Source organism: Pseudophryne corroboree, chromosome 1 (assembly GCF_028390025.1).
Source record: "Pseudophryne corroboree isolate aPseCor3 chromosome 1, aPseCor3.hap2, whole genome shotgun sequence".
Taxonomy (NCBI): Eukaryota; Metazoa; Chordata; class Amphibia; order Anura; family Myobatrachidae; genus Pseudophryne; species Pseudophryne corroboree.
Window position 1 is genome coordinate 940,225,626 of NC_086444.1, and position 27,167 is coordinate 940,252,792.

The 27,167-nt window shown below is 44.6% G+C and overlaps 1 protein-coding gene across 5 annotated transcripts in view; it reads right to left on the reverse strand.

Moving 5' to 3' along the window:
* MGAT4D (MGAT4 family member D) overlaps positions 1 to 27,167 on the reverse strand; it is a 480,101-nt gene that overhangs the window by 178,462 nt on the left and 274,472 nt on the right. For all 5 annotated transcript variants that reach the window (XR_010177447.1, XR_010177448.1, XR_010177446.1 and 2 more), the window contains 2 exons: positions 19,024 to 19,154; positions 5,388 to 5,495 (listed from right to left, as the gene is read on the reverse strand). Coding sequence is in view for 2 of the 5 variants with exons in the window: in XM_063920377.1 (XP_063776447.1) it covers positions 5,388 to 5,495; positions 19,024 to 19,154 (239 nt within the window). In the remaining 3 variants the exon portion in view is untranslated. The remainder of the gene's footprint in view (positions 1 to 5,387; positions 5,496 to 19,023; positions 19,155 to 27,167) is intronic.

Below are 27,167 nucleotides of genomic sequence, written 5' to 3' on the forward strand. Positions count from 1 at the left end.
TGTGGATGGAGCCCTTAATTCGCTTAACAAGGATTCACGGGTGGTCAATCTGTTGAAATCAGATCACTACATTTTGGCCACCGTGCTCGATCCTAGATTTAAAACCTACCTTGGATCTCTCTTTCCGGCAGACACAAGTCTGCTGGGGTTCAAAGACCTGCTGGTGAGAAAATTGTCAAGTCAAGCGGAACGCGACCTGTCAACATCTCCTCCTTCACATTCTCCCGCAACTGGGGGTGCGAGGAAAAGGCTCAGAATTCCAACTGGAGCGACTGCTGATGCTGACATCTGGTCCGGACTGAAGGACCTGACAACGATTACGGACATGTCGTCTACTGTCCCTGCATATGATTCTCTCCCCATTGAAAGAATGGTGGAGGATTATATGAGTGACCGCATCCAAGTAGGCACGTCAGACAGTCCGTACTTATACTGGCAGGAAAAAGAGGCAATTTGGAGGCCCTTGCACAAACTGGCTTTATTCTACCTAACTTGCCCTCCCACAAGTGTGTACTCCGAAAGTGTGTTTAGTGCCGCCGCTCACCTTGTCAGCAATCGGCGTACGAGGTTACTTCCAGAAAATGTGGAGAAGATGATGTTCATTAAAATTAATTATAATCAATTCCTCCGTGGAGACATTGACCAGCAGCAATTGCCTCCACAAAGTACACAGGGAGCTGAGATGGTGGATTCCAGTGGGGACGAATTGATAATCTGTGAGGAGGGGGATGTACACGGTGATATATCGGAGGATGATGATGAGGTGGACATCTTGCCTCTGTAGAGCCAGTTTGTGCAAGGAGAGATTAATTGCTTCTTTTTTGGTGGGGGTCCAAACCAACCCGTCATTTCAGTCACAGTCGTGTGGCAGACCCTGTCACTGAAATGATGGGTTGGTTAAAGTGTGCATGTCCTGTTTATACAACATAAGGGTGGGTGGGAGGGCCCAAGGACAATTCCATCTTGCACCTCTTTTTTCTTTAATTTTTCTTTGCGTCATGTGCTGTTTGGGGAGTGTTTTTTGGAAGGGCCATCCTGCGTGACACTGCAGTGCCACTCCTAGATGGGCCAGGTGTTTGTGTCGGCCACTAGGGTCGCTTATCTTACTCACACAGCTACCTCATTGCGCCTCTTTTTTTCTTTGCGTCATGTGCTGTTTGGGGAGTGTTTTTTGGAAGGGCCATCCTGCGTGACACTGCAGTGCCACTCCTAGATGGGCCAGGTGTTTGTGTCGGCCACTAGGGTCGCTTATCTTACTCACACAGCTACCTCATTGCGCCTCTTTTTTTCTTTGCGTCATGTGCTGTTTGGGGAGTGTTTTTTGGAAGGGCCATCCTGCGTGACACTGCAGTGCCACTCCTAGATGGGCCAGGTGTTTGTGTCGGCCACTAGGGTCGCTTAGCTTACTCACACAGCTACCTCATTGCGCCTCTTTTTTTCTTTGCGTCATGTGCTGTTTGGGGAGTGTTTTTTGGAAGGGCCATCCTGCGTGACACTGCAGTGCCACTCCTAGATGGGCCAGGTGTTTGTGTCGGCCACTAGGGTCGCTTAGCTTACTCACACAGCTACCTCATTGCGCCTCTTTTTTTCTTTGCGTCATGTGCTGTTTGGGGAGTGTTTTTTGGAAGGGCCATCCTGCGTGACCCTGCAGTGCCACTCCTCGATGGGCCAGGTGTTTGTGTCGGCCACTAGGGTCGCTTAGCTTACTCACACAGCTACCTCATTGCGCCTCTTTTTTTCTTTGCGTCATGTGCTGTTTGGGGAGTGTTTTTTGGAAGGGCCATCCTGCGTGACACTGCAGTGCCACTCCTAGATGGGCCAGGTGTTTGTGTCGGCCACTAGGGTCGCTTAGCTTACTCACACAGCTACCTCATTGCGCCTCTTTTTTTCTTTGCGTCATGTGCTGTTTGGGGAGTGTTTTTTGGAAGGGCCATCCTGCGTGACACTGCAGTGCCACTCATAGATGGGCCAGGTGTTTGTGTCGGCCACTAGGGTCGCTTAGCTTAGTCATCCAGCGACCTCGGTGCAAATTTTAGGACTAAAAATAATATTGTGAGGTGTGAGGTATTCAGAATAGACTGAAAATGAGTGGAAATTATGGTTTTTGAGGTTAATAATACTTTGGGTTCAAAATGACCCCCAAATTCTATGATTTAAGCTGTTTTTTTTAGTGTTTTTTGAAAAAAACACCCGAATCCAAAACACACCCGAATCCGACAAAAAAAATTCGGTGAGGTTTTGCCAAAACGCGGTCGAACCCAAAACACGGCCGCGGAACCGAACCCAAAACCAAAACCCGAAAAATTTCAAGTGCACATCTCTAAGAAAGGTTTGCATTTTTCTTGATTGGTATGAGTGGCAAGGATCATGTCTGATGCAACTAACTTACCGGATGCCTTGAGGAACAAGGGAGAAAACTTTATTCAACATGACTATGTCCAAAGTGAAATTAAGGAAGCCATACTGATATGATTACAATCAGTTCTGTAGGTTTATAGGTGGTGCCTTATCACGCAATTGCCCACTGCCCAGCAGACTTTTAGTCTCCTGCAGCCAAAGACTTTGCCTATAGCAGCCGCCTTTCCAGGGTTTATTAGGTCCACCCCGTACTAAGATGCCCACAGGTTTTATGTAAGTACAAGGTGCCTATCGGAGGTTGGGCAGGGGTAAATGCAGTATGGTGAGACGTCACCTGACACAACCTTACTACTGTGCTGAGGCACAGACTGAGGAATATATGAGGAATGTACATAAGTGCAACAATGCACAGGTTGGAATATAATCAAAACACAATCACTATACACATTCAACAATGCACAAGGTGTTATGAACAATAAGACTGTAAATAAAAATGATGTAAAAATGCAACAATGCACAAGGTGGATACAATAAAAACAAAAGAGTACCAGTGTGGAAACTCCACACCAAAACCTGAGTTCAAGGCTAGCTGGATCAGATCAGGAAGTCAGTCAGTCAGGGTCTCAGAATCACAGGCTGACAGGTTCTCACAATAGCAGGAACTATCATCAGCGATTTGGGAGAGGCCAGGAAGGGAATATAAATGGTGCTGCACCAATCACTGCTGAAAACCCTGATTAACAATACCATGCAGCTGCCCTGCTGCACATTCCTAGACAGACAGCTGAATACTCTAATAACCCACCAACGGGGAACGCCGTCTGCCTCTGGCGTCCCCGTTGCTAGGAGTCCAGATGCTCCCAGCGCCCGGAGGCAGCCTGTTGCTAGGCGCCGGGCGGGGACCAGGAGACCTTGTACCAGGTGTCCGCCTGTTGCTAGGTGCCGAGTGGGTGTCAGCGGGAGGCGCGGCGGCCCGGCTCCTAAGCAACGGCCAGGACACGCACCTCCCGGCGCTAACACATACAAAGACGTTCAACCCTAAAAGGGATACTTAACTGTAAACTACGAATAAGGATACCAAGTTGGACCAGCTGGTTTTTCCAAGTACTTACTCTATCTCCTCTGGACAGATGAGGGAATCCATACTGACACACTGAAAAATCATTAAAATGCACTCTATAATAGGGTAATCCTGCTAAAACAATCCTCTTTTTGCTTATAAATTCATTTAAGGACTTGGTGACTTTTTCGGAGCTGATCCCGGGTGAAACTAGCAGTAAATGGCTCTCTCCGAGTAATGCAGTGATTGCGTCATCTGTCGCCATTATTGGTGACGCCTTCACACATCCCATCACTAGTCTGGCCCATCGTCTTCAAAAATGTATGACGCGTGAGAGCAGAAGTGTGGTCTAGAAGATGTATGCTCAAGGAGCGTACTGCTATGAATCGCTTCTCTATTAAGACAGCAGCAACTTGTATAGACCAGTGCACACCACCTGTAGCCAGACATTTTTATGAAAATGGACACTCTTTGAAAGATTTACGCTTTATGCCAATTGATCATATCAAACCTTTAAACAGATGGGGTGACTGTAACAAAAAATGCTACAGAAAGAATATTTTTAAATTCAATACAGTGCTTCCCTTTGATCTCAATGATAAATTGTACTTTAATGTTTTTCTATGAGGACACCTTTTGATACCAATGTTTGATTGAAAAATATATTTGGCTAGGAGGACTGTTTGATATTTTAAATGTAATTTCTGTTGGGATTTTTTTATATATGCTTTTTGCATTATTACTTGATTGCTGGCTATTGATATGATATTTTCTTTAATCTTAGTGATATTCTTTAGTCTAAAAAAGAATTTGGCGTTTGGTTTCGGTTGCTTATATAGCACATACTCTGTTGCGCTTTACAATTTACAACAGTAATAGAACAAAACTGGGTAAAAAACAGACAGAGTTAGAAAGTCCCTGCTTGCAAGCTTACAATCAATAGGGAGATAAAAAAATAAATGTATTTTTCTTGTATTTTTTCCTGTATGTAATCTTATAATACTTTTTTCATTTTTCAGTGTACATATCTGTTGTGGGATTGTCAAGTGTCTGTCAGACTTAAATCTCAGATATTTTTTTGTGACCGGTTGCCATGGTGCCATTGTCAGCCACCGTAATTTGGCTTGGTATATTTTTTGGTTTATATGGTTGCTATGGTTTCACCATGTAAGTTCTTGGTTCAGACGGGGCCAGGTAACTGCACTGTTTGAGTGCTTGCTCTATGGACACGGGGGGTTATTCAGAGTTGGTCCCAGTTTTTGCTAAAATAGCAAAAACTGTGACCACTAAAATCACATACAGGGCAAGGCCACCCAGCATGTGTGGTGCCAGCCAATGATCCAATCGAAATTCAATTGCAATCACATAGCAAAAACATAAAATAAAGGTTGATACCTGCCTACGCAGTCTTGCTATGTAGGCAGGTGCACCGTTGCCATGTTTCCGATTTGAAGAAACACAGCCGGCCTCATTGAAAACAGCCATGACATGCCTGCATTTCCTGCTCCACTCCCCCCGAACACCCGCTGCCTGTCAATCATAATGCGATCCTTTCAGGATGCAACCACATAATGAATAGCAACCACTGTCTGGCTGGATGTGACGTTGAGCCACGCGATCTGCTGGGAACTGGCTTTACTCTCAAGATGAGTTTTGGGACTCGAGGGTCATTGTGGATGGTGGCGTCCACTTGATGGCAGGTGGGTTCAATAGCTTTTGCCGATTTAGCGCTTTTCTTTGCCTTTTTAGAGAGCTTTCTAGTATTACAGTTTATGCCCTTGAGGAAGCTGGATGATACCAATGAAACAGTCATTGGACCACTGACCTATACTGACATAGCTACACTAGGCGTTGATTAGTATCATTGCTCCAATATACTGCTTATTCTAATATGTTTACACTGTTGATGGAAGAAAGTTTTCTGTGAGTTTTATGCAAAACATTAATGTACTTAAACAGTAGAACTCACCTTTAAATTCTGTATCTTTCCAACCAGTGAGGAGTGTGTCCCAATGTGCTGGAAGAGGGAGGGACGATATCGAATGCGCAAGTTGGACTTTTGCCGGTCACAGTGTTTCTATAAAGAGTAACAAGTATAAACCTTGTGTAGTTGGCACAGCCGATCAAGGCTTGCTGTTTGAGCTGAAATTATAAGCAGTAGCAGACAGAGTAACACAGTAATAGAAAAAGAAATGAGTTGTACAAGAGGAGAGAGTTCAACTAATTATAACAGACCCAGATCATGAGAAAAATGATGCAAACATTAAATAGTAAACTGGTAGCTCTACACCGAACCTATATAGTAATTCAAGCAAAAAGAAAAGGAAATTAGGTATCACAGGTGCACACTCTGTAGAACACATCTTTATTCAATTATATTAAAATTGCAGGTGAAAATATTAAAATAGCAATAGGTGAAAAGGAAGAATAAATGTGATTACCTAATAATTGCCATCACCTAATATTTTTTCTGCAGCTTTTTTTTTATTTTTTTAACTTGAGTACTTTTTATTGAGTTTTTCAGAAAAGACTAACAAAGCAAACGAAAAAAAGAAGAAAAACCTCCCAATACATAACAAACATTGCTTGTATCACGGTTTACAAACAAATGAATAAAGATTACATTGTGGGCCACAAGAGAATCAAGGTGTGGTTATTGACCAGGTACGGAGTCAATAGTAAAAGCAAAATGAATAAATAAAGACAGTGATGCCCTATCACAGTATACAAAAACATACAGACAAATGAAGCAGCATACTGAACAGCACACATCTAGTAATAACTCATGTTACGAGGATGAAGCTGACAGGGGAGAGAAAAAGGGGAAAGAGAATCACATTAGATGCCCTCTGTCAAACAGAACAATCCCAGTCCACAGGTAGTTACAGAATTAAACAGGAGTATCTTATCTATGGCTAGGCGTGAGGTGTTCCCATCTAGCCCATTTGTTAAAATAGTGGGAAAGGGTACCTCTAGATCTATATGTAAACCTTTCATGACCGGAGACTACATTAACCAAAGCACGCCAGTTACTGTATATAAATTAGGAGAGGATGCAGCAATCCAGTTTCTGGCAAAAATTACTTTCGCTAGATTAGTTAAACACAGGACATTTTTATATATTCCAGGTCCATAGCAAACATACATAGTTTAGGAGAGAGAATTGGCAAGATTGGCTCTGTAAGTAATATGTGCCCAGACTGCATCCCAAAAAGCACACACTGGGGGGCAGGACCACAATAAAGGCCAAAAATCAGCATCAGGGGAACCACATCTTGGACAGGTATTATCAGGTCTCAGTCCCGCTTTATGTAAAGATACCAGGGGTTCAGTAGGTTCTATGCAAGGCATAAAAATAAAAATCTGTTGGAACCCGATACATGGGGTAGTGTATTTAATAGAGCCCAACACCTGCAACCATTGGTCCTCATCTATCTGTCCAATAGCCTGTTCTCATTTAGCTTTAAGTGTGGAAAAAACACGGGGATTAATGTGGGCATTAAGATTAGCATACAAAACGGATATTTGGTATTTTGTGCCTAAATTCTCTAGTACCACCTTGACTGGCGAACTAGAAATAGATGGAGGTGAGTTACCAAATTGTGCCTGTACTGCATGCCGAAGCTGGAGGTATCTATAAAAGGCCGTATGAGACGCACCATGTTCCTCACATAATTGCTGAAAGGATTTTAAAACACCATCTGCAAATATCTGAGAGATTGAAGTGAGGCCAATCCCAATCCAGATATTATCTCTAGACAGATGGAATAATTCCCCATACGCAGTGTTGAACCAAAGAGGTGTTTCAGCATCTGTATCACTCCAGATGAAGTAAGAACGAGTGTGACGCCAAACAAGTAGTGATTGACAAAGCAAAGTGGGGGTAGAGTGATAGCGGAAAATGCAGAGAGGAGGAACTGTATGGGAGAGAAGTGGGACACCACACACTCTGCAAAGAATCCCTCAAATGTAGGGCCACCTTGTTTGAAAATCAAATTAGATAAATGTACAAGCACGGAAATTGGGAAGTCCCAACCCACCGTAAGTTTTAGCTTTAACCAAAGTTCTTAAAGCCACCCTAGGAGTCCTATTTCCCCAAACAAATGAAGAAAGTATACTATCAATATTAGTGAAGACCTTCTTTGGAATATATATAGTGGCGTGTTGGAGTAAATAGGACCCGTCGATTCAGCTCCTCCGTGACTCGGTGTATGTTTTGCTGCACAAAATTGTTAACATTCGCAGTCATCCAGACACTGAGGTACCGAAACCAAAGGGTTCATTGAAGTGGGCACATGGCAGATAAGGTGTCAGGGACGACAACAGATATAGGGAGGATGCTAGATTTGTTCCAATTGATCAAGAAACCAGAATAGTATCCATATACATTAACAATATGTAAAAGGGACGTCAGCGAGGCATCCACATCATTGAGAAACAAGAGCATATCATCAGCATATAACGCGAATAAAGGACCCAGCGAATAAAGGAGGTAATTCAGAGTTGATCGCAGTAGCAAATTTGTTAGCGGATGGGCAAAACTGTGTACATCGCAGGGGGGGCAGACATAACATGTGCAGAGAGAGTTAGATTTGGGTGGGTTATTTTGTTTCTGTGCATGGTAAATACTGGCTGCTTTATTTTTACACTGCAATTTAGATTTCAGTTTGAACACACCCCACCCAAATCTAACTCTCTCTGCACATGTTATGTCTGCCCCCCCTGCGATGTACACAGTTTTGCCCAACCGCTAACAAATTTGCTGTTGCAATCAACTCTGAATTAGGCTCAAAGTTATAGTCCCATTCCACATAGTTGAAAGCCTTAGCTTAACCACTACTGCCTCCCACTCTAAATGGTCCCCCCTCTGCAGGTGACAGAACAGCCTCCTCAGGTTCTGAAGTGTAGAGATTTGCCTGGCATAAACCCTGTTCGATCATCATGGATAATGGAAGTAATGACCGTATTAAGACGAGTGGCAAGGATTTTATCTAAGATTTTTACATCGGCCGGTAAGAATCATGAGGCGTAGGATCTTTACCCGGCTTAAGTATCACTACAATGATTGCTTAACACATAGAAGGGACAAATTACCACTGTCAAACAGAGCAGTAAACCATTTTTAAAAATAAGGGACATAATCTCAATACCTGTATTGTTTATACACTTCAACAGGTATGCAGTCACACCATGGAGCTTTTTTGTTAGGGAAGGAGGTAATAGCTGGCTCAACCTCCTCAGAGGTAATATTGATTTCTAAAAAGTCAATAGATTGTTGAGATAAGCGGGGTAAGGTAATATGAGATAAATACTGCTGCAGTTGCAATGAGGTGTACGTCTGCCTGGATTCATAGTGAGGAGTAGAAGTACTGAAAAACTTGAGCAATTTCAGGAGAAGTGAAATAAGATGTACCTTGTGGATCACAAATCTGTTGTATGGATCTCCTTCTGTCCTCTCTCTCTCTCTAGAGAGATAAGCTAAATAGCTACCACCCGTGTAAGACTGCGAATAAAGGGCATGTTGAGAAAAAAGCATTTTATGCTTGGTCTTGTCAAGCAAGTAATGAGACCAAGCCTTCCTAGCCAAGAGTCACCATGTACGATCAGTAAGAGTCCTAGTTAAAAGATAAGTATTTTCATGTTGACAACAGGTATGTTCCCATCGTAATTCTACCTCTCTGCTAGATTTTTTGATGTTAGCCACCCGTTTTATAAAAGAACCTCGTAACGAGGCCTTAAAGTTTCATGTTCAAGGAGTGGATCTAGACAGGAAGCATTATTTAAAGTTGAAGTCAGTCCAGTCAGCAACCAATGTAGCACTATCATTCAGCAAGGTTAACCAATTTAAACACATTTTGACTCAGTGTAAAGAAACTATCTATAACCACCAAGACAGGGGAGTAATCAGAGATACCCCTCTGTAGGTATTGGACATCAACAATATTAGGGGCAATATCAGGGGAGACCAAAGCCAGATCTATTCTTGAAAATGTATGAAAACTCGCTGAGTGACACGAGTATTGCACTCGCAAGGGGTGTCTTAACCTCCAGATATCAACCAGCCCAGGATCATTTATCAGTTTTGCAAATGGAGTAGGGGTAGTAGAAAAAGAAGGATTAGGATTTGGGAGCTTGCTCTATTTGTCTAAAACCCTATCCAAAACATTGTTGAAGTCGGAGAATTGGTGCAGTTGGGGACATTGCAATAAAAGACATAACATGTCTCATTACCTCGTTATTATACAGAGGGGGAACATAGACAGCTAATACGTGTAAAAGCATACGATTAACAAACTCTAAGAATAACGTACCTGCCGTATTGATCAATTTGACTACTGTATGTACAAGGTGAAAGTTAACTGTTTTCCTAGCCAATGGTGGAATGATACATGAGACCAACCCAGGGTTTCTTAAGCGCCAAGGTTCTAGTACCAGTAAGATGGGTTTCGGAAAGGCATACAACATCTGCCCTGTACTGTTTTGCCTGCGAGAGGACTATTGCACGTTTAATGCGGTCATTTAGGCCCCGCACATTCCAGCCAAGTATGGAGTCCCTCAACCCCAACAGCCATGAGAGTAGGAAAAGAGCGACAAAAGGAGAGAAAGAATGAGTGGAGACATCAGAGAGAACAAGACATAGAAGGCATCTGAGACACTGATCAGAGTAAAACCAGCAATATAAGGAAATGTAAAAAGGACAAACCCTGCAATCTCCAGGGCGCAGTCTCATAAGAAAATAACCACAAGTAAAAAATCAGAAAACGCAGTCACAAAGAAAGAAAAATAATATAAGACACAGCGACACAAGCACATATGCATAAAACAACAAAACAAAAAAAAACAACCACCCCCAAACCTGTATATCTATGGGAACTTATATACACTTGGATCCCTACAACCACTTCACTAAAACAGAAAAAGTAGAAACAACCCAAGGGGTATAGAGGCAAATAGCACCTCTATAAAAAATAAGATTTTACTCACCGGTAAATCTATTTCTCGTAGTCCGTAGTGGATGCTGGGGACTCCGTAAGGACCATGGGGATTAGCGGCTCCGCAGGAGACTGGGCACAACTAAAGAAAGCTTTAGGACTACCTGGTGTGCACTGGCTCCTCCCACTAAGACCCTCCTCCAGACCTCAGTTAGGATACTGTGCCCGGAAGAGCTGACACAATAAGGAAGGATTTTGAATCCCGGGTAAGACTCATACCAGCCACACCAATCACACCGTATAACTCGTGATACTATACCCAGTTAACAGTATGATAACAACTGAGCCTCTCAACAGATGGCTCAACAATAACCCTTTAGTTAGGCAATAACTATATACAAGTATTGCAAACAATCCGCACTTGGGATGGGCGCCCAGCATCCACTACGGACTACGAGAAATAGATTTACCGGTGAGTAAAATCTTATTTTCTCTAACGTCCTAAGTTGATGCTGGGGACTCCGTAAGGACCATGGGGATTATACCAAAGCTCCCAAACGGGCGGGAGAGTGCGGAGGACTCTGCAGCACCGAATGAGCAAACTCTAGGTCCTCCTCAGCCATGGTATCAAACTTGTAGACTCTTGCAAGAGTGTTTGAAACCGACCAAGTAACAGCTCGGCAAATTTGTAAAGCCGAGACCCCTCGGGCAGCCGCCCAAGAAGAGCCCACTTTCCTCGTGGAATGGGCTTTCACAGATTTAGGGTGCGGCAGTCCAGCCGCAGAATGTGCAAGTTGAATCGTGCTACAGCAATAGTCTGCTTAGCAGCAGGAGGACCCAGATTGTTGGGTGCATACAGGATAAATAGCGAGTCAGTTTTCCGGACTCCAGCCATCCTGGAAACACATACTTTTCAGGGCCCTGACTACGTCCAGAAACTTGGAATCCTCCAAATCCAAAGTAGCCGCAGGCACCACAATAGGTTGGTTCACATGAAAAACTGCTACCACCTTAGGAAGGAATTGGGAACGAGTCCTCAATTCCGCCTTATCCATATAAAATACAGATAAGGGCTTTTGCATGACAAAGCCACCAATTCTGATACACGCCTGGCCGACGCCGACGCCAAGGCCCACAGCATGACCACTTTCCACGTGAGGTATTGTAGCTCCACAGATTTAAGTGGCTCAACTCAATGCGACTTCAGGAAATCCAACACTACGTTGAGATCCCACGGTGCCACTGGAGGCACAACCGGGGGCTGACTATGCAGCACTCCCTTAACAAAAGTCTGAACTTAAGGCAGTGAAGCCAGTTATATTTTGGAAGAAAATCGATAGAGCCGAAATCTGGACCTTAATGGAACCCAATTTTAGGCCCATAGTCACCTCTGACTTGTAGGAAGTGCAGAAATCGACCTAGCTGAAATTCCTCCTTTGGGGCCTTACTGGCCTCACAGCACGCAACATATTTCCGCCATATGCGGTGATAATGGTTTGCGTTCACTTCTTTCCTAGCTTTAAATAGCGTAGGGATAACTTCCTCCGGAATGCCCTTTTCCTTCAGGATCCGGCGTTCAACCGCCATGCCGTCAAACGCAGCCGCGGTACGTCTTGGAACAGACAGGCCCCCTGCTGCAGCAGGTCCTGTCTGAGCGGCAGAGGCCATGGGTCCTCTGAGATCATTTCTTGGAGTTCTGGGTACCAAGCTCTTCTTGGCCACCCAGAACAATGAGTATAGTTCTTACTCCTCTCCTTCTTCTTATTCTCATTACCCTGGGTATGAGAGGCAGAGAAGGGAACACATACACCGACTGGTACACCCACGGTGTTACCAGAGCGTCCACAGCTATCGCCTGAGGGTCCCTTGACCTGGCGCAATATCTTTGTAGCTTTTTGTTGAGGCGGGACGCCATCCTGTCCACCTGTGGCCTTTCCCAACGGTGTACAATCATTTGGAAGACTTCTGGATGAAGTCCCCACTCTCCCGGGTGGAGATCGTGTCTGCTGAGAAAGTCTGCTTCTCAGTTGTCCACTCCGGGAATGAACACTGCTGACAGTGCTAACACATGATTTTCCGCCCATCGGAGAATCCTTGTGGCTTCCGCCATCGCCATCCTGCTTCTTGTGCCGCCCTGTCGGTTTACATGAGCAACCGCCGTGATGTTGTCTGACTGGATCAGCACCGGCCGTTGTTGAAGCAGGGGTCTAGCCTGACTTAGGGCATTGTAAATGGCCCATAGTTCCAGAACATTTATGTGTAGGGAAGTCTCCTGACTTTTCCATATGCCTTGGAAGTTTCTTCCCTGTGTGACTGCCCCCCAGCCTTGAAGGCTGGCATCCGTGGTCACCAGGACCCAGTCCTGTATGCCAAATCTGCGGCCCCCTAGAAGATGAGCACTCTGCAGTCACCACCACAGCGACACCCTGGCCCTTGGAGACAGGGTTATCCGCCGATGCATCTGAGGATGCGACCCGGACCACTTGTCCAACAGATCCCACTGGAAGATCCTTGCATGGGACCTGGCGAATGGAAATTATTCGTAAGAAGCTACCATCTTTCCCAAGGCTCGCGTGCATTGATGCACAGACACCTGTATTTGTATTAGGAGGTCTCCGTCTAGAGACGCCAACTCCTTGGACTTCTCTTCCGGGAGAAACCCTTTTTAACCTGTTGTGTGTCCAGAACCATACCCAGGAACAGTAGACGCGTCGTAGGAACCAGCTGCGACTTTGGAATATTCAGAATCCAGCCGTGCTGTTGTAGCACTTCCCGAGATAGTGCTATTCCGACGAACAACTGCTCCCTGGACCTCGCCTTTATAAGGAGATCGTCCAAGTACGGGATAAGTACTTCGGCCATTACCTTGGTAAATACCCTCGGTGCCGGGGACAGACCAACGGCAACGTCTGAAATTGGTAATGACAATCCTGTACCACAATTTCGAGGTACACCTGGTGAAGAGGGTAAATAGGGACATGCAGGTAAGCATCATTGATGTCCAGTGATACCCTGAAATTTTCCAGGCTTGCAATAATCGCCCTGAGCGATTCCATTTTGAACTTGACCCTTCGTATATAAGTGTTCAAGGATTTCAATTTTAGAATGGGTCTCACCGAACCGACTGGTTTCGGTACCACAACATTTTGGAATAGTAACCCCGGCCTTGTTGAAGGAGGGGTACCTTGATTTCACCTGCTGGAAGTACAGCTTGTGAATTGCCGCCAGTACTACCTTTCTCCGAGGGCAGCAGGCAAGGCTGATGTGAGGCAACGGCGAGGGGGAGTCGCCTCGAACTCCAGCCTGTATCCCTGTGATACTACTTGCAGAACCTAGGGATCCACCTGTGGGCAAGCCCACTGGTCCCTGCAGTTCCCGAGAAGCGCCCCCACCGGACCTGTCTCCACCTGTGGAGCCCCAGCGTCATGCGGTGGACTCAGAGGAAGCGAGGGAAGATATTTGATCCTGGGAACTGGCTGACTGGTGCAGCTTTTTCCTTCTTCCCTTGTCTCTGTGCAGAAAGGAAGCGCCTTTGACCCGCTTGCTTTTCTGAAGCCGAAAGGACTGTACCTGAAAATACGGTGCTTTCTTAGGCTTTTGTGAGGAAACCTGAGGTAAAAAATTTTCTTCCCAGCTGTTGCTGTGGATGCGAGGTCCCAGAGACCATCCCCAAACAATTCCTCACCCTTATAAGGCAGAATCTCCATGTGCCTTTTAAAGGCAGCATCACCTGTCCACTGCCGGGTTTCTAATACCCTCCTGGCAGAATGGACATTGCATTAATTCTGGATGCCAGCCGGCAAATATCCCTCTGTGCATCCTTTATATATAAGACAACGTCTTAAATATGCTCAATGTTAGCAAAATATTATCCGTGTCTTAGCGTATTAATATTATCTGACAGGGTATCAGACCACGCTGCAGCAGCACTATTTATGCTGAGGCAATTGCAGGTTTCAGTATATAACCTGAGTGTGTAAATAAAGACTTCAGGATCGCCTCCTGCTTTTTATCAGCAGGTTCCTTCAAGGTGGCCGTATCCTAAGACGGCAGTGCCACCTTTTGACAAACGTGTGAGCGCCTTATCCACCCTAAGGGATATCTCCCAATGTGACCTATCCTCTGGCGGGAAAGGGTACGCCATCAGTAACTTTTTAGAAATTACCAGTTTCTTATCGGGGGAAAGCACGCTTCTTTACACACTTCATTCATTCATCTGATGGGGGAACAAAACACTGGCTGCTTTTTCTCCCCAAAAATAAAACCCCTTTTATGTGGTACTTGGGTTCATGTCAGAAAATGCGTAACACATTTTTCATTGCCGAGATCATGTAACGGATGTTCCTAGTGGATTGTGTATATGTCTCAACCTCGTCGACACTGGAGTCAGACTCCGTGTCGACATCTGTGTCTGCCATCTGAGGTAACGGGCGTTTTTTTTGAGCCCCTGATGGCCTTTGAGACGCCAGGGTAGGCGCGGGCTGAGAAGCCGGCTGTCCCACAGCTGTTACGTCATCCAGCCTTTTATGTAAGGAGTTGACACTGTCGGTTAATACCTTCCACCTATCCATCCACTCTGGTGTCGGCCCCACAGGGGGCGACATCCCATTTATCGGCCTCTGCTCCGCCTCCACGTAACCTTCCTCATCCAACATGTCGACACAGCCGTACCGACACACCGCACACACACAGGGAATGCTCTGACTGAGGACAGGACCCCACAAAGTCCTTTGGGGAGACAGAGAGAGAGTATGCCAGCACACACCAGAGCGCTATATAATGCAGGGATTAACACTATAACTGAGTGATTTTTCCCCAAATAGCTGCTTGTATACATATATTGCGCCTAAATTTAGTGCCTCCCCTCTCTTTTTAACCCTTTGAGCCTGAAAACTACAGGGGAGAGCCTGGGGAGCTGTCTTCCAGCTGCACTGTGAAGAGAAAATGGTGCCAGTGTGCTGAGGGAGAAGCCCCGCCCCTTTTTCGGCGGACTTTCTCCCACTTTTTCTGTAATACTGGCAGGGGTAATTTTACATCTATATAGCCTCTAGGACTATATATGATGTAGATTTGCCAGCCAAGGTGTCATATATTGCCCTCAGGGCGCCCCCCCCAGCGCCCTGCACCCATCAGTGACCGGAGTGTGAGGTGTACATGAGGAGCAATGGCGCACAGCTGTAGTGCTGTGCGCTACCTTGGTGAAGACCGAAGTCTTCTGCCGCCGATTTTCCGGACTCTTCATGCTTCTGGCTCTGTAAGGGGGACGGCGGCGCGGCTCCGGGAACGAACACCAAGGTCGGGTCCTGCGGTCGATCCCTCTGGAGCTAATGGTGTCCAGTAGCCTAAGAAGCCCAAACTACCACCTGTTAGGTAGGTTCGCTTCTTCTCCCCTTAGTCCCTCGCTGCAGTGAGTCTGTTGCCAGCAGATCTCACTGTAAAATAAAAAACCTAATATACTTTCTTTCTAGGAGCTCAGGAGAGCCCCTAGTGTGCAACCAGCTCAGCCGGGCACAAGAATCTAACTGAGGTCTGGAGGAGGGTCTTAGTGGGAGGAGCCAGTGCACACCAGGTAGTCCTAAAGCTTTCTTTAGTTGTGCCCAGTCTCCTGCGGAGCCGCTAATCCCCATGGTCCTTACGGAGTCCCCAGCATCCACTTAGGACGTTAGGGAAACTACAGAATATCCTAGCAATCAGCTCCCAGGACAAACTTAATTCCCCTGCATCGTGAATGGTAAGATACAAAATATTAACAATTTGAAACCCATCAGCCTATAGGACAAAAACACAACAAAGAGAAACAGCAGAGAATCTTACGGGCTGTGAAGAAAAGATACACAAACAACAGACATAAGTTCAGAGCATGAGGTCTGCTATCCAGCCAGGCCTCAGCTTCTTGTGGAGTACTGAAAAAGTGGGTAGAACAGTTATGTACAACACGCAAATGAGATGGAAAAAGCATGGAGTATTGCATTTGGCGGTCACAAAGTTTCCTCTTAAATTGAGGAAACCAAGTACAGGTTGAGTATCCCATATCCAAATATCCGAAATACGGAATATTCCGAAATACAGACTTTTTTGAGCGAGAGTGAGATAGTGAAACTTTTGTTTTTTGATGGCTCAATGTACACAAACTTTGTTTAATACACACAGTTATTAAAAATATTGTATTAAATGACCTTCAGACTGTGTGTATAAGGTGTATATGAAACATAAATGAATTGTGTGAATGTACACACACTTTGTTTAATGCACAAAGTTATAAAAAATATTGGCTAAAACGACCTTCAGGCTGTGTGTATAAGGTGTATATGTAACATAAATGCATTCTGTGCTTAGATTTAGGTCCCATCACCATGATATCTCATTATGGTATGCAATTATTCCAAAATACGGAAAAATCAGATATCCAAAATACCTCTGGTCCCAAGCATTTTGGATAAGGGATACTCAACCTGTACAAAAGTTTTCTGAACTTACACAGCAAAATCCAGATAAACAGAAATCAAGGTGATTGTCAAATTTCAGGGGGCCTTGCAGGCGAGCCAGCCTCAGGATCGCATCACGGTCTTTATAATGTAGAAAGCAAGCTATGAAAGTATGTGCAGGCGAGCCCGGGGGAGGAGCTCTAGCAGGAAAACGATGTGCTCTCTCCACAGTAAAATGGGGACTAAAGTCATCACGTCGAAACAGTTGAAGTAGCCATTGTTCCAAGAATTTTTCAGGTGCGGAGCCCACCACTCGCTCCGGCAAACCAACAAAACGGAGATTATCACGCCGGAGTCTCCCTTCAATATCAGACAATTTTGCTTTAACTGCAGACATTTGAGTGGTGAGATCAGTAACCGTAGCTTTAAGAGGATTAGTCACGTCTTCCAGGTCAGAAATGCGATGTTCTGCTTCACCCACCCATTCATGAATCTTCTGCATATCATGCCTAATCAGGGATATATCAGCCTGCACTTGACCAATTTTGCCCGTAACTCTTTGTTCGAATGCCGATATGGCAAGTAGAATCTGTTGCATCGACTGAGTGGAGTCGTCAGCTGGGGGAGAATCATTGATGGTGACGGGGGGCTTAACAGTTGTTAAGGTGGTGGTTGAGCACCTCTAGCGAATTTTTCCAGCTTTGACGTTCCAGCATTATTTCCAGTCCTAACCATAGTGTGTAACAGGTGGAGGATCTGTGTTGCTGAGAAGGGAGACAGCACAGGGTAAAATAAAGTGAGAGTGCAACTAATGGAGAAACTCCCAGGATCAGCAAAATACAGGTAAATTCAGTGGAGGCAGGCTCTCACCACAGTCTGAGGTAGGGAAAGAGCTGCAAGGTCCTGGTTCTTATAATAAGCTTGGGTATAGGAGTGGAGGGAAGGAACGGGCAGTCCACAGCAGGCACAGATTTAGGAGTCCCACAAGACTCTCAAAGGCAGCGGCGACTAGCAGAGCGCACCGCCCAGTCAATGGGGCAGAGGGGCGAGCCAAAAGTCCTGGCGCAGGCAACAGCGGTAAGGAGAGCGGGAGCCGTTGGTACAAGCGGCTCCGGCGCGGCTCATATGGGAGAGGGGAGAATCCAATATGGCGCTGCACTTCCGGTCGAGTGTGACCTGGGCAGTCATCGTGTCTCAGTCCTCAAGGCACAACGGAGCCTCCCCAGACAGGGCACCAAGCCCAAAAATAGCTCAGAATGAGCGCTGCATCAGACATGTCAGTGTGGGCATAAAAAAAAAAGGGTCCACCAGCAGGGATAAGAGGAGAAATATAGGATATTAGATGGTGCTCACACTCCTAGCCTCCTATTGCATGCTCGGCCAAGCCACGCCCCATTTTTGCTGCGATTCTTAATGTAATTGAACACACATATTTTAGAGAGGCAGTGTGTATCTGTTATACCTGCTTTCCTTTTCTTTTTGCTAGCAACAGAGTGCTGCAGAGTATCAGGATAGAGTAATCAAGAGGACATTGTAATAAATAAATCTCATTACATCCTTAGGAGCAAAAGAACAATGTTCAATTGCCATGACAACAGAAATACTTTCACCAGTTCATTTGACAAAAAAAGTGAAGTGTAGCTTCCAGTCGATACTGGCTGGTAGCGGTAAGTAGAGCATTGCCTCTCCACCACCCAGTGAGGATTTCTTCTGTTGATGTTTAAACCATACAAACGTCATTGGAACCAAGTACTTGGACTTCCAGTAGCAGTTGCAACAAAAAGTATTAAAAAAAATTTAAATGCAAAGGTTTTTAAAAATAAAAATAAAAAAAAATAAAGCATATTTTGCCCATTCCGATACCCACTATGAACATCCTGAGATGGTGATCGTGATCAAAGGACTGCAGCTGTATTCATGTAAAGTATGGGAAAGAGATGGTCAGATATGACTGTCGCCATCAATGTTCATCATTAGTCACTGCCAGTGGTAACCATTGTCCAGTAGTAAATAAAAATATTTTGTATCTCTTTTTGGGGCTTCATATATAGGCCCCTTCATGCTTTTCTGGGGCGTAAAACATCTTACGTCAATAACGGAGTTGCATGAGAACAGCTAGGCTTATACCTGAGTAGCATGCAAATAAAAGCACAGGTGTCACTAAATGGCAATTGCCTTTCATTATCAGAATCCAAGAAAACAGTAGATGATTGTGAGGCATTTAATACTGTATAAAAAGGCCACTTACTGCATCTTTTTCAGGATTGCATACTTTCACCCACAGATAATGATCAAGGAGCCAGTCTATAGGCTTATCCTTGTAGAACATCAAGAAAAATTCTGCAACAAAGATTAGGTCTTTACACTTGAAAAGTTTTCCTGAAAGAAGGAAAAAGGTTTAATAAACATTTAAGAAAAATATTTAATAAAAAGCGATTACATATGGTAGTTCTGTGTATGCTTGCCCACGAGTGGGCCACATTATTTACAAACAAATTTGGGCTAAAAAAAAAAAAAAGTTATAAAACAGACTATGGCTGGTATCATATGCGGTGCAATCCTTTTTCAGACGATAAAAATGTCCAATGGTCATTATTGCACTATCCAATTTTAGGCTGTTTTTATTGACTGAAAAAGAACAGATGATCGCGCGATAACACATGGGATATGGGATAAATTCACAACTTTATCGCGGCTCTGAAGGCTGTTTATCGCAGATTAGGTTTAGGGTGCCTGAGTCACCCGAAGTATAATCCCCGATAAGTGCAGCGTATCTAGGCTAATTGGATAGCCCCGGCCGAATCAATTAGCTGCTGTAAATTACCTCAGCTCATTGGATACCAGCCTGTATGAGTATTCTCACGTACGGATGAGAAATTTAGAATTACATTAATTTGAAATTTGATCAAATTCACCAGTTTGTTAGCCACACACTCATTTATAGCAGAGGCGCCAGAAGACCAAAAATGTAATTAATGGTTCAAAATTTTAGACTCCTATTCACTGTTCATGCTGGAGATTCGACATTTGTGTTAAAATTGGTATATGTTTTAAAACACTAAAAATTTTATTAAAAAAAGTATTTCAACATTTTTTATATATGATTGAACACTACTGCATTTGAAGTATGCCACTGGACGTTCACATTTTAATATCATCAATTTAAAAAAAAACAAAAAAAACACTTATTAAAGCATGTCAATTTTAAGACATAAATTTGATAGACAAAAAGAAAATCAGTGTAACTTGAGATACATATAAGGTACTTTTTAAGAGTTACAGTAGTAGGTACACAAAGTACAGTACAAAGAAAATAAAAATAATCATTACTACATTGAACAGTAATAATATATATGAACAGAAGTAGTCCTGGTTATAAACTGTTAGTGCAAAACTTAATAAGTTGTTTGGTGTTATTTAGAAACCGACAGCGGTTTCATTGTCAAATTGGGAGTAATTATTAAGTACCAGCTTTGGTGTCTAAACTGAAATAGACGTTAATCCCTTGTGCTTTCCTAATGACATTACGCTGTGACGTGTTCTATTTGGTGTTCTATTGAAACTGCTGCAGATTAGAAACTAATATATTCATATTCATTTACTAATGCTTTTTTTGAAAGCACCATTCAATTGACATCATAGCCCAGGGGTGTCAAAGACAAGGCCCGCGGGCCAAATCCGGCCCGCCAGACATCGTCTGATGGCCCGCGGTGCCGCCGCCATGAAACCCCCTTCTCCCGAGTGCCCAGCTGGGGGGGGCGGGGTTTCGCGGAATGACGCGATTGCGTCGTGACGTCACGGCGCAAACGCGTCATTCAACGAAACCCCGTCGGAGGAGGGAGAAGGGAGCCGCGCAGACGAGGAGGGAGAGGCGGCTGAAGAGCGGCGAGAACCGCTTCAAATGTAAGTCAGCCCCTCTCCCTTCCTCTCTTTCTCTCTCTCTCCCTCCTTCCACCACCTGCCGCAATGTGTAAAATGGGGACCTGTGCCTGCCACAATGTGTAAAATGGGGACCTGTACCTGCCGCTATGTGTAAAATGGGGACCTGTGCCTGCCACAATGTGTAAAATGGGGACCTGTACCTGCCGCTATGTGTAAAATGGGGACCTGTACCTGCCGCTATGTGTAAAATGGGGACCTGTGCCTGCCACAATGTGTAAAATGGGGACCTGTGCCTGCCACAATGTGTAAAATGGGGACCTGTACCTGCCGCTATGTGTAAAATGGGGACCTGTGCCTGCCACAATGTGTAAAATGGGGACCTGTGCCTCCCACAATGTGTAAAATGGGGACCTGTGCCTGCCACAATGTGTAAAATGGGGACCTGTGCCTGCCACAATGTGTAAAATGGGGACCTGTACCTGCCGCTATGTGTAAAATGGGGACCTGTGCCTGCCACAATGTGTAAAATGGGGACCTGTACCTGCCGCTATGTGTAAAATGGGGACCTGTGCCTGCCGCAATGTGTAAAATGGGGACCTGTGCCTGCCGCAATGTGTAAAATGGGGACCTGTGCACTATAAAAGGGGGCACATGGCTGGGCACTATAAAAGGGGGCACATGGCTGGGCACTTTAAAAGGGGGCACATGGCTGGGCACTTTAAAAGGGGGCAGATGGCTGGGCACATATAAGGCAGGTGGAGCGGTAAATTTTGGATAGACCTACAGATACAACCGGCCCTTTGATGGGGACCAAACTGCTGATGCGGCCCCCGATGAATTTGAGTTTGACACCCCTGTCATAGCCCTTATTAGGCCAGGCAAACAGATTCGCCCTTAATTGAATTCCCCCCTTAATCATTGTTCAGTTTGAGCATTTTTATTCCCACATAAGCAGATATACGTATTATTATACCATTGCATTGATATAAGGTCCACTCAAACTACTTGTCTGATAAATTTTGTCTTATTTAATTATACACTGTAGAGCAAAAAAATAAAAAACAGAGAAAATATATTAATCAACTTCTGGAAGTGACAAAGTGAATATTGGTGATTTTCAACAGTTGTAAGGATCAAATAACATCGATCAAAGTCAGTACTATCCATTGCATGGAACGAAAACCTTTGTACTGCGAACTGTTTTTGAGCTTCTTTGTAATTGTATTTATCTATACATGGGGATGTGTTTCCATGGATGTGAAATACAAAGTTTTTCATGTGTGGAATGTTTATCTTCTCACCAAGGTGATAATGAAATGAAGCTCACACCATTTGTGGGACTTTTCCAATTTTGCCCTCAAAATCCCCTTCAACTTTTTGTTCTGGTATATGGTCTAAAAGATGTTCATTACCACTTGGGGATTCTGGTTCCACAGCATGGTGATTATGTTACTTTATTTAAAACAAATGTGTCCAGGTTACACAAACTGTCTTACTGTACTTTTACCAAATGTATGTAGATATATCCCCAGGATATCCCCATCTTGTAATAACATTGCACAAATCTAGAGTTAATTGTGGAAGCTGAATTTATTAATTTTGTGCACACACACGTCTCATGAATGGTGATTTCGTTACTGACTTTGAAGGTAAGCTGATTTATTAAGGGTAACTTACACAAGACTGCACTTAAGCTATTTTTATAGTATTTTATATGGCGCTTACTGTGGGCTGTAGGGTTATGATGATTTGTTATACATACTGTAAGGTGTACAATTACCAAACAAACCAGTCTAATAGGCATGATCAGTATTGCATAATGCCCCAATCAACGTCTGGCACAATAAATGTAACAATGCAATAACTGAATGGCATTGCACAATTAAGTAATTGAATGCCTGGAGCATGTAATACAAAAAAATCTTTCACATGCGCTCACTGTGTCATGCTTCACATACTTACAATGACAGATCATCTGTAGGAGGAAATCTGTGTCAGCAATATCATAAATATTCAATGGTGGTTGGCACGGACTCAGAGGCTTATTTGCTGAATTTTATAACGGTGTTGCTCATTTGGTTATATACTGTACTGTGGGCAATATGCGATAACTATCAGATTTAAGTAACTTCTTCCATATACCAGTTTAATATTTATTCATAGTTTTCATAAAGGACAATTACAACCCTCAGATAACCGTTTTGGGAAAAATTGAGAGAAAAAGGACTTAAAATAGTTGTATTTATCTGCCCTGACCCATCATGCCTTCATATGGCTTGCTTGCCGATTATCACTTCCTGGGCAGGGCCAATGTTTACTCAGTGGAGTAATTACTGGCTCTTGCGTCTGTGTGGAAAGTCCCGGAAACCCCTACATTGCATGCATTCCATGAGTATACGTACAGGCCGCTGTTGCGTAAAGAGTCGCTGGCATTAGAACGGATTGCACAAAACCATGGGCGTTCCTGGGTAATGGCCTGAAGTGAATGCCAAAAAAGGCAGTCTCCTGAACGTGCTATGGGAGTGTCACAGGTGTGTTCATGGTGGCTTCATTCGTAAACGCAGAGCTGCAGCCACAGAGGCTATGTTTAGAGAAATTTAAGGAGACACTACGCCATCAATAGGCTGGTGCAAGTGTCAATGGTGGGTCAGCGTGTCAGCATCCGGAGTCTTACCTCCGGTTCTGGTCACTGCTGCCTTCCTGTTAACCGGCTGGTGTGGCTGCGGTGGATAGGAGCTGCGGCAGCGAAACTTTCTTACGGATGTTCATGTCCCCTGCTCAGGATGACTGGATGGATTACCTCCCATTTGCTGAGTTCGTACACAATAACCTATATCATTCCTCTACCAATTCCACTCCTTTCTTCATTAACTATGGTTTTCATCCACGAGTTCCTTCCTTCGAATCTCTCCCAGCTCTCGAGGTTCATGCTGCTGAATCCGCTCTTCGTCAGTTCACTAAGATTTGAGGACAAATTCATAAGGTGCTTTTTAAGACTTCCCAGAAAAATAAGATCTACGCCGATCGGAAACGGGGGGCTGTTCCTAGTCTCAAAGTGGGAGATCGTGTTTGGATATCCACCAAAAACCTCAGTGTTGAATCCTGTTTCTTACAAGGTGAAACTGCCTCCCTATTTGAAAATTCCCAATGCTTTTCACATTTCTCTGCTAAAGCCTCTTATTCTAAATAATTTTCGGGCAGCTTTCCCTAAACCTCCCAAGGTTCAAGCCTCTCAAAATGAGTAATTCAAGGTTCATAAGATTCTTGACTCCTGCAAGAGGTATGGTCGTCTCCAGTATCTCATAGATTGGAGAGGATATGGGGGGTAATTCTGAGTTGATCGCAGCATCAAATTTGTTAGCAGTTGGGTAAAACCATGTGCACTGCAGGGGGGGGGGGGGGGGGGCAGATATAACATTTGCAGAGAGAGTTAGATTTGGGTGGGTTATTTTGTTTCTGTGCAGGGTAAATACTGGCTGCTTTATTTGTACACTGCAATTTAGATTTCAGTTTGAACACACCCCACCCAAATCTAACTCTCTCTGCAAATGTTATATCTGCCACACCTGCAGTGCAAATGGTTTTGCCCAACTGCTAACAAATTTGATGCTGCGATCAACTCGGAATTACCCCCATGGTCCGGAGGAAAGATCTTGGGTGGCTGCAGAGGATGTTCATGCTCCAAGACTGATTTGTGCCTTTCATGCCAAGAATCCCACTAAGCAGCGTGGGTGTTCGGAGACCACCCTAAAAAGGGGGGGTACTGTCAGAGTCTTCCCACCGGTTCTGGTCACTGCGGCCTTCCTGTTAGCCGGCTGGTGTGGCTGCGGTGGATAGGAGCTGCGGCAGCGAGGTCCTCCGGTGCGGCTGCTGGGTGTCTGGAGGCTGGGATCCGGGACCTGGGGAGCGGAGCATGGCAGCCGTAGGTGTCTGTTTCCAAGTGTTCTGTTGCTGAAGTGCGGCGTCTGAGAGGCTGAGGCCTGTGGTAGTGGCTGTGTGCTGGTTCCACATGTGTCCTCTGTGCATGGGGCTGCCATGTTGGAGACCAAGCCAAGCCAATAGGTGTCCCAGTCTGCATCCAGCCAATCCAGTGCAGCCTTCCCTTCTAAAAAGGGATTGATGCTTTGTCATGGTGCCAGTGCTTCAAGTTACTTGCTGCTGTAAGGTGCTCAAGCTCTGTGCTCCTAGGTTAACCTCTGGTATCCTAGTTCTGTTGTGGCTGCCCGGTGGTCAGTTCTGTTATTGCAGTCCTTTGCTCCCAGTCCGCCTGCTCTTGTGGTTTAACCCCTGGGGCCTCTATCTGGTAGAGGGTCTCCGTTTGCTGATGGTGCTCACAGCGATACGCTCTTCAACATAGTTCTTCAAGTCGTTTCCTCATTCAGTGTTCTTCAGCATCATTTACAAATCACAAGTTACTTCTTCATTCAGTATTCTTCAGCATCGTTTACAAGGCACAAACTTTTCGTCTTTCAGAATTCACTCAGACTTATCTCCTAGTCGTTGTGTATGATTGTGGTCTCAGTAAAGCTGAAATAATCTTTCTTCAGTGTATCGTTCTCATTCGTTGTCCTCATTGCCTACCTCTCTACTACATCTTCGGGCCTAAGCCTTTAATCCATGAATAAGAACTACATTTAATCATCTCGTTTCCTTTCTTTACCGAAAGCTGCTCCCTCAGTCAATTGTCAGTCGTCAGATCCTCAACTCAAGCAAAGTGTGACACCGCGGAGTTGCACTGTTCATTAAAGTCGCCGTCTCCGTATTTGCACAGTCTGACTCACGCTGAAGGCTGAAACAAGCATTTGCATAATATCACATCTGCGACTCCACAAAAAGTCGCAGCAACACATGCAGAAATGTTCAGCTCTGAATCAAGCCCTGAACAGAGTGTGCACAACACAGTGAGTAGGGTGGCCAATCCCGGGCCATTTTTTCAATCCCGGGAATCACTATTGAAAAATGATCAATCTTGGGATACCCGGGATTGGCTTCTTTTCAATGTGTCCCACCCCCCCTACCCAGCCCAGCCCAAATAACTCACATTAATCTGGACAGGAGGGAGGGTGGGCCACTTGCTATGAGGTGCGAGGCAGTGCAGGGCGGCGGTGAGGTCCGGCCGTCTGACTGCGCAGCGTGACCTGACTTCACGTCGCGCTGCGCAGTGTGCACAGCCGGGTTGAGGGGAACTGAGCAGGGTGAGTCGGGCAACATCTGAGCCGTCTGAGGACGTTAAACGCTGCCCGGCATATAAAAAAACGAAGGGGGTGACCAATTCCGAATTCCCCGGGATCGGAAGTGCCAATCCCAGGATTGAATCCCGGACAATTTTAGGCCGGGATCCCGATCCCAGGATTGGCCACCATAACAGTGAGGACATCACTCTCCACCCACTATGAAGGAACGCTGGGGAGAAGAATAAAGAGGGGTGGGTGACACAAGAAAATAGCCACCACTCTCCAGAACACCGAATTACAGGGCATGTGTTATAGCTTTTCAACTCAACAGAAATGTTGTTGATGTCCCTCCAGTGATGGTAGAACTGGGTGAGGGTAATGCTGCACCAAAAACAAGAAGAACTTTGTGTAGATTAGAGTTTGAAGTTTGTGTGGAATTTTTCATTAAGTCACTGACATTCACAATGCTGGCTGATTTGTTTCTGTTGACTTATTTAACCCATGCAGTTTGGCCTGAGGATCAGTTTCTTTATTAATTGAAAAACACATCTGTAAGAAATACAGGTGTTTGGCTCATTGACCAAACACAGACAATGTATTCTATAAGTAATACACTTCATGTCCTGACTGCCAATATAAATAGCTACATTACAGCAAACCACAAACGGATGCATTTAGTACATGGATTTAAAAATGTAATGTCAAGCCTTTCCTTGATCAATAAATAATATTATTAAGTCGGATGGCATTAGATAATGCAGCTTGGCAGGTTTTCTAAAAGTTGTTCTCAGAAGCACTTACTTCAGATTCAAGGTCAAGTAATAAACCCGTGTTGTGTCAGCAGTGAGATGCGGCCATGTTGTTTATGCCAGGTTGTCTATAGGTAGCTAGTCTGACGTGAGAAGCCAGATCCCGTACACAGTACAGTGTACATGAGTAACTTAGGGAGGGTAAAGCTCATCTTTCTCCTACTGCTGGCCAGGAAATATTTACATTCAGACATGTTAAAAATGGCAAAACTGGCACAAATATTTATTTAGAGGATAGAAAATATCAGTCACAATTCCGTGTTCCCGGCACAGTCACATATTTGGAAGCAGGGTACATTTAAATAATAGTTTCTGATGTTTTCAAATGTTGCAGTGTATCAGTTTTCCTCAATTGTCAGCTTTCATTATTGTATCTCACAGAGACTGTAGCTCATTGTTGTCTATTCTGGGCCTAGACCTGTCCCATGGTCCTCCAGAGGTTATGCTAAAGCTGCCATACGTGAAAAATGAACTTAAAGCCACACTGCACGTGGCTGAATAGCTACATTTGTGGTTACCATCCTTTA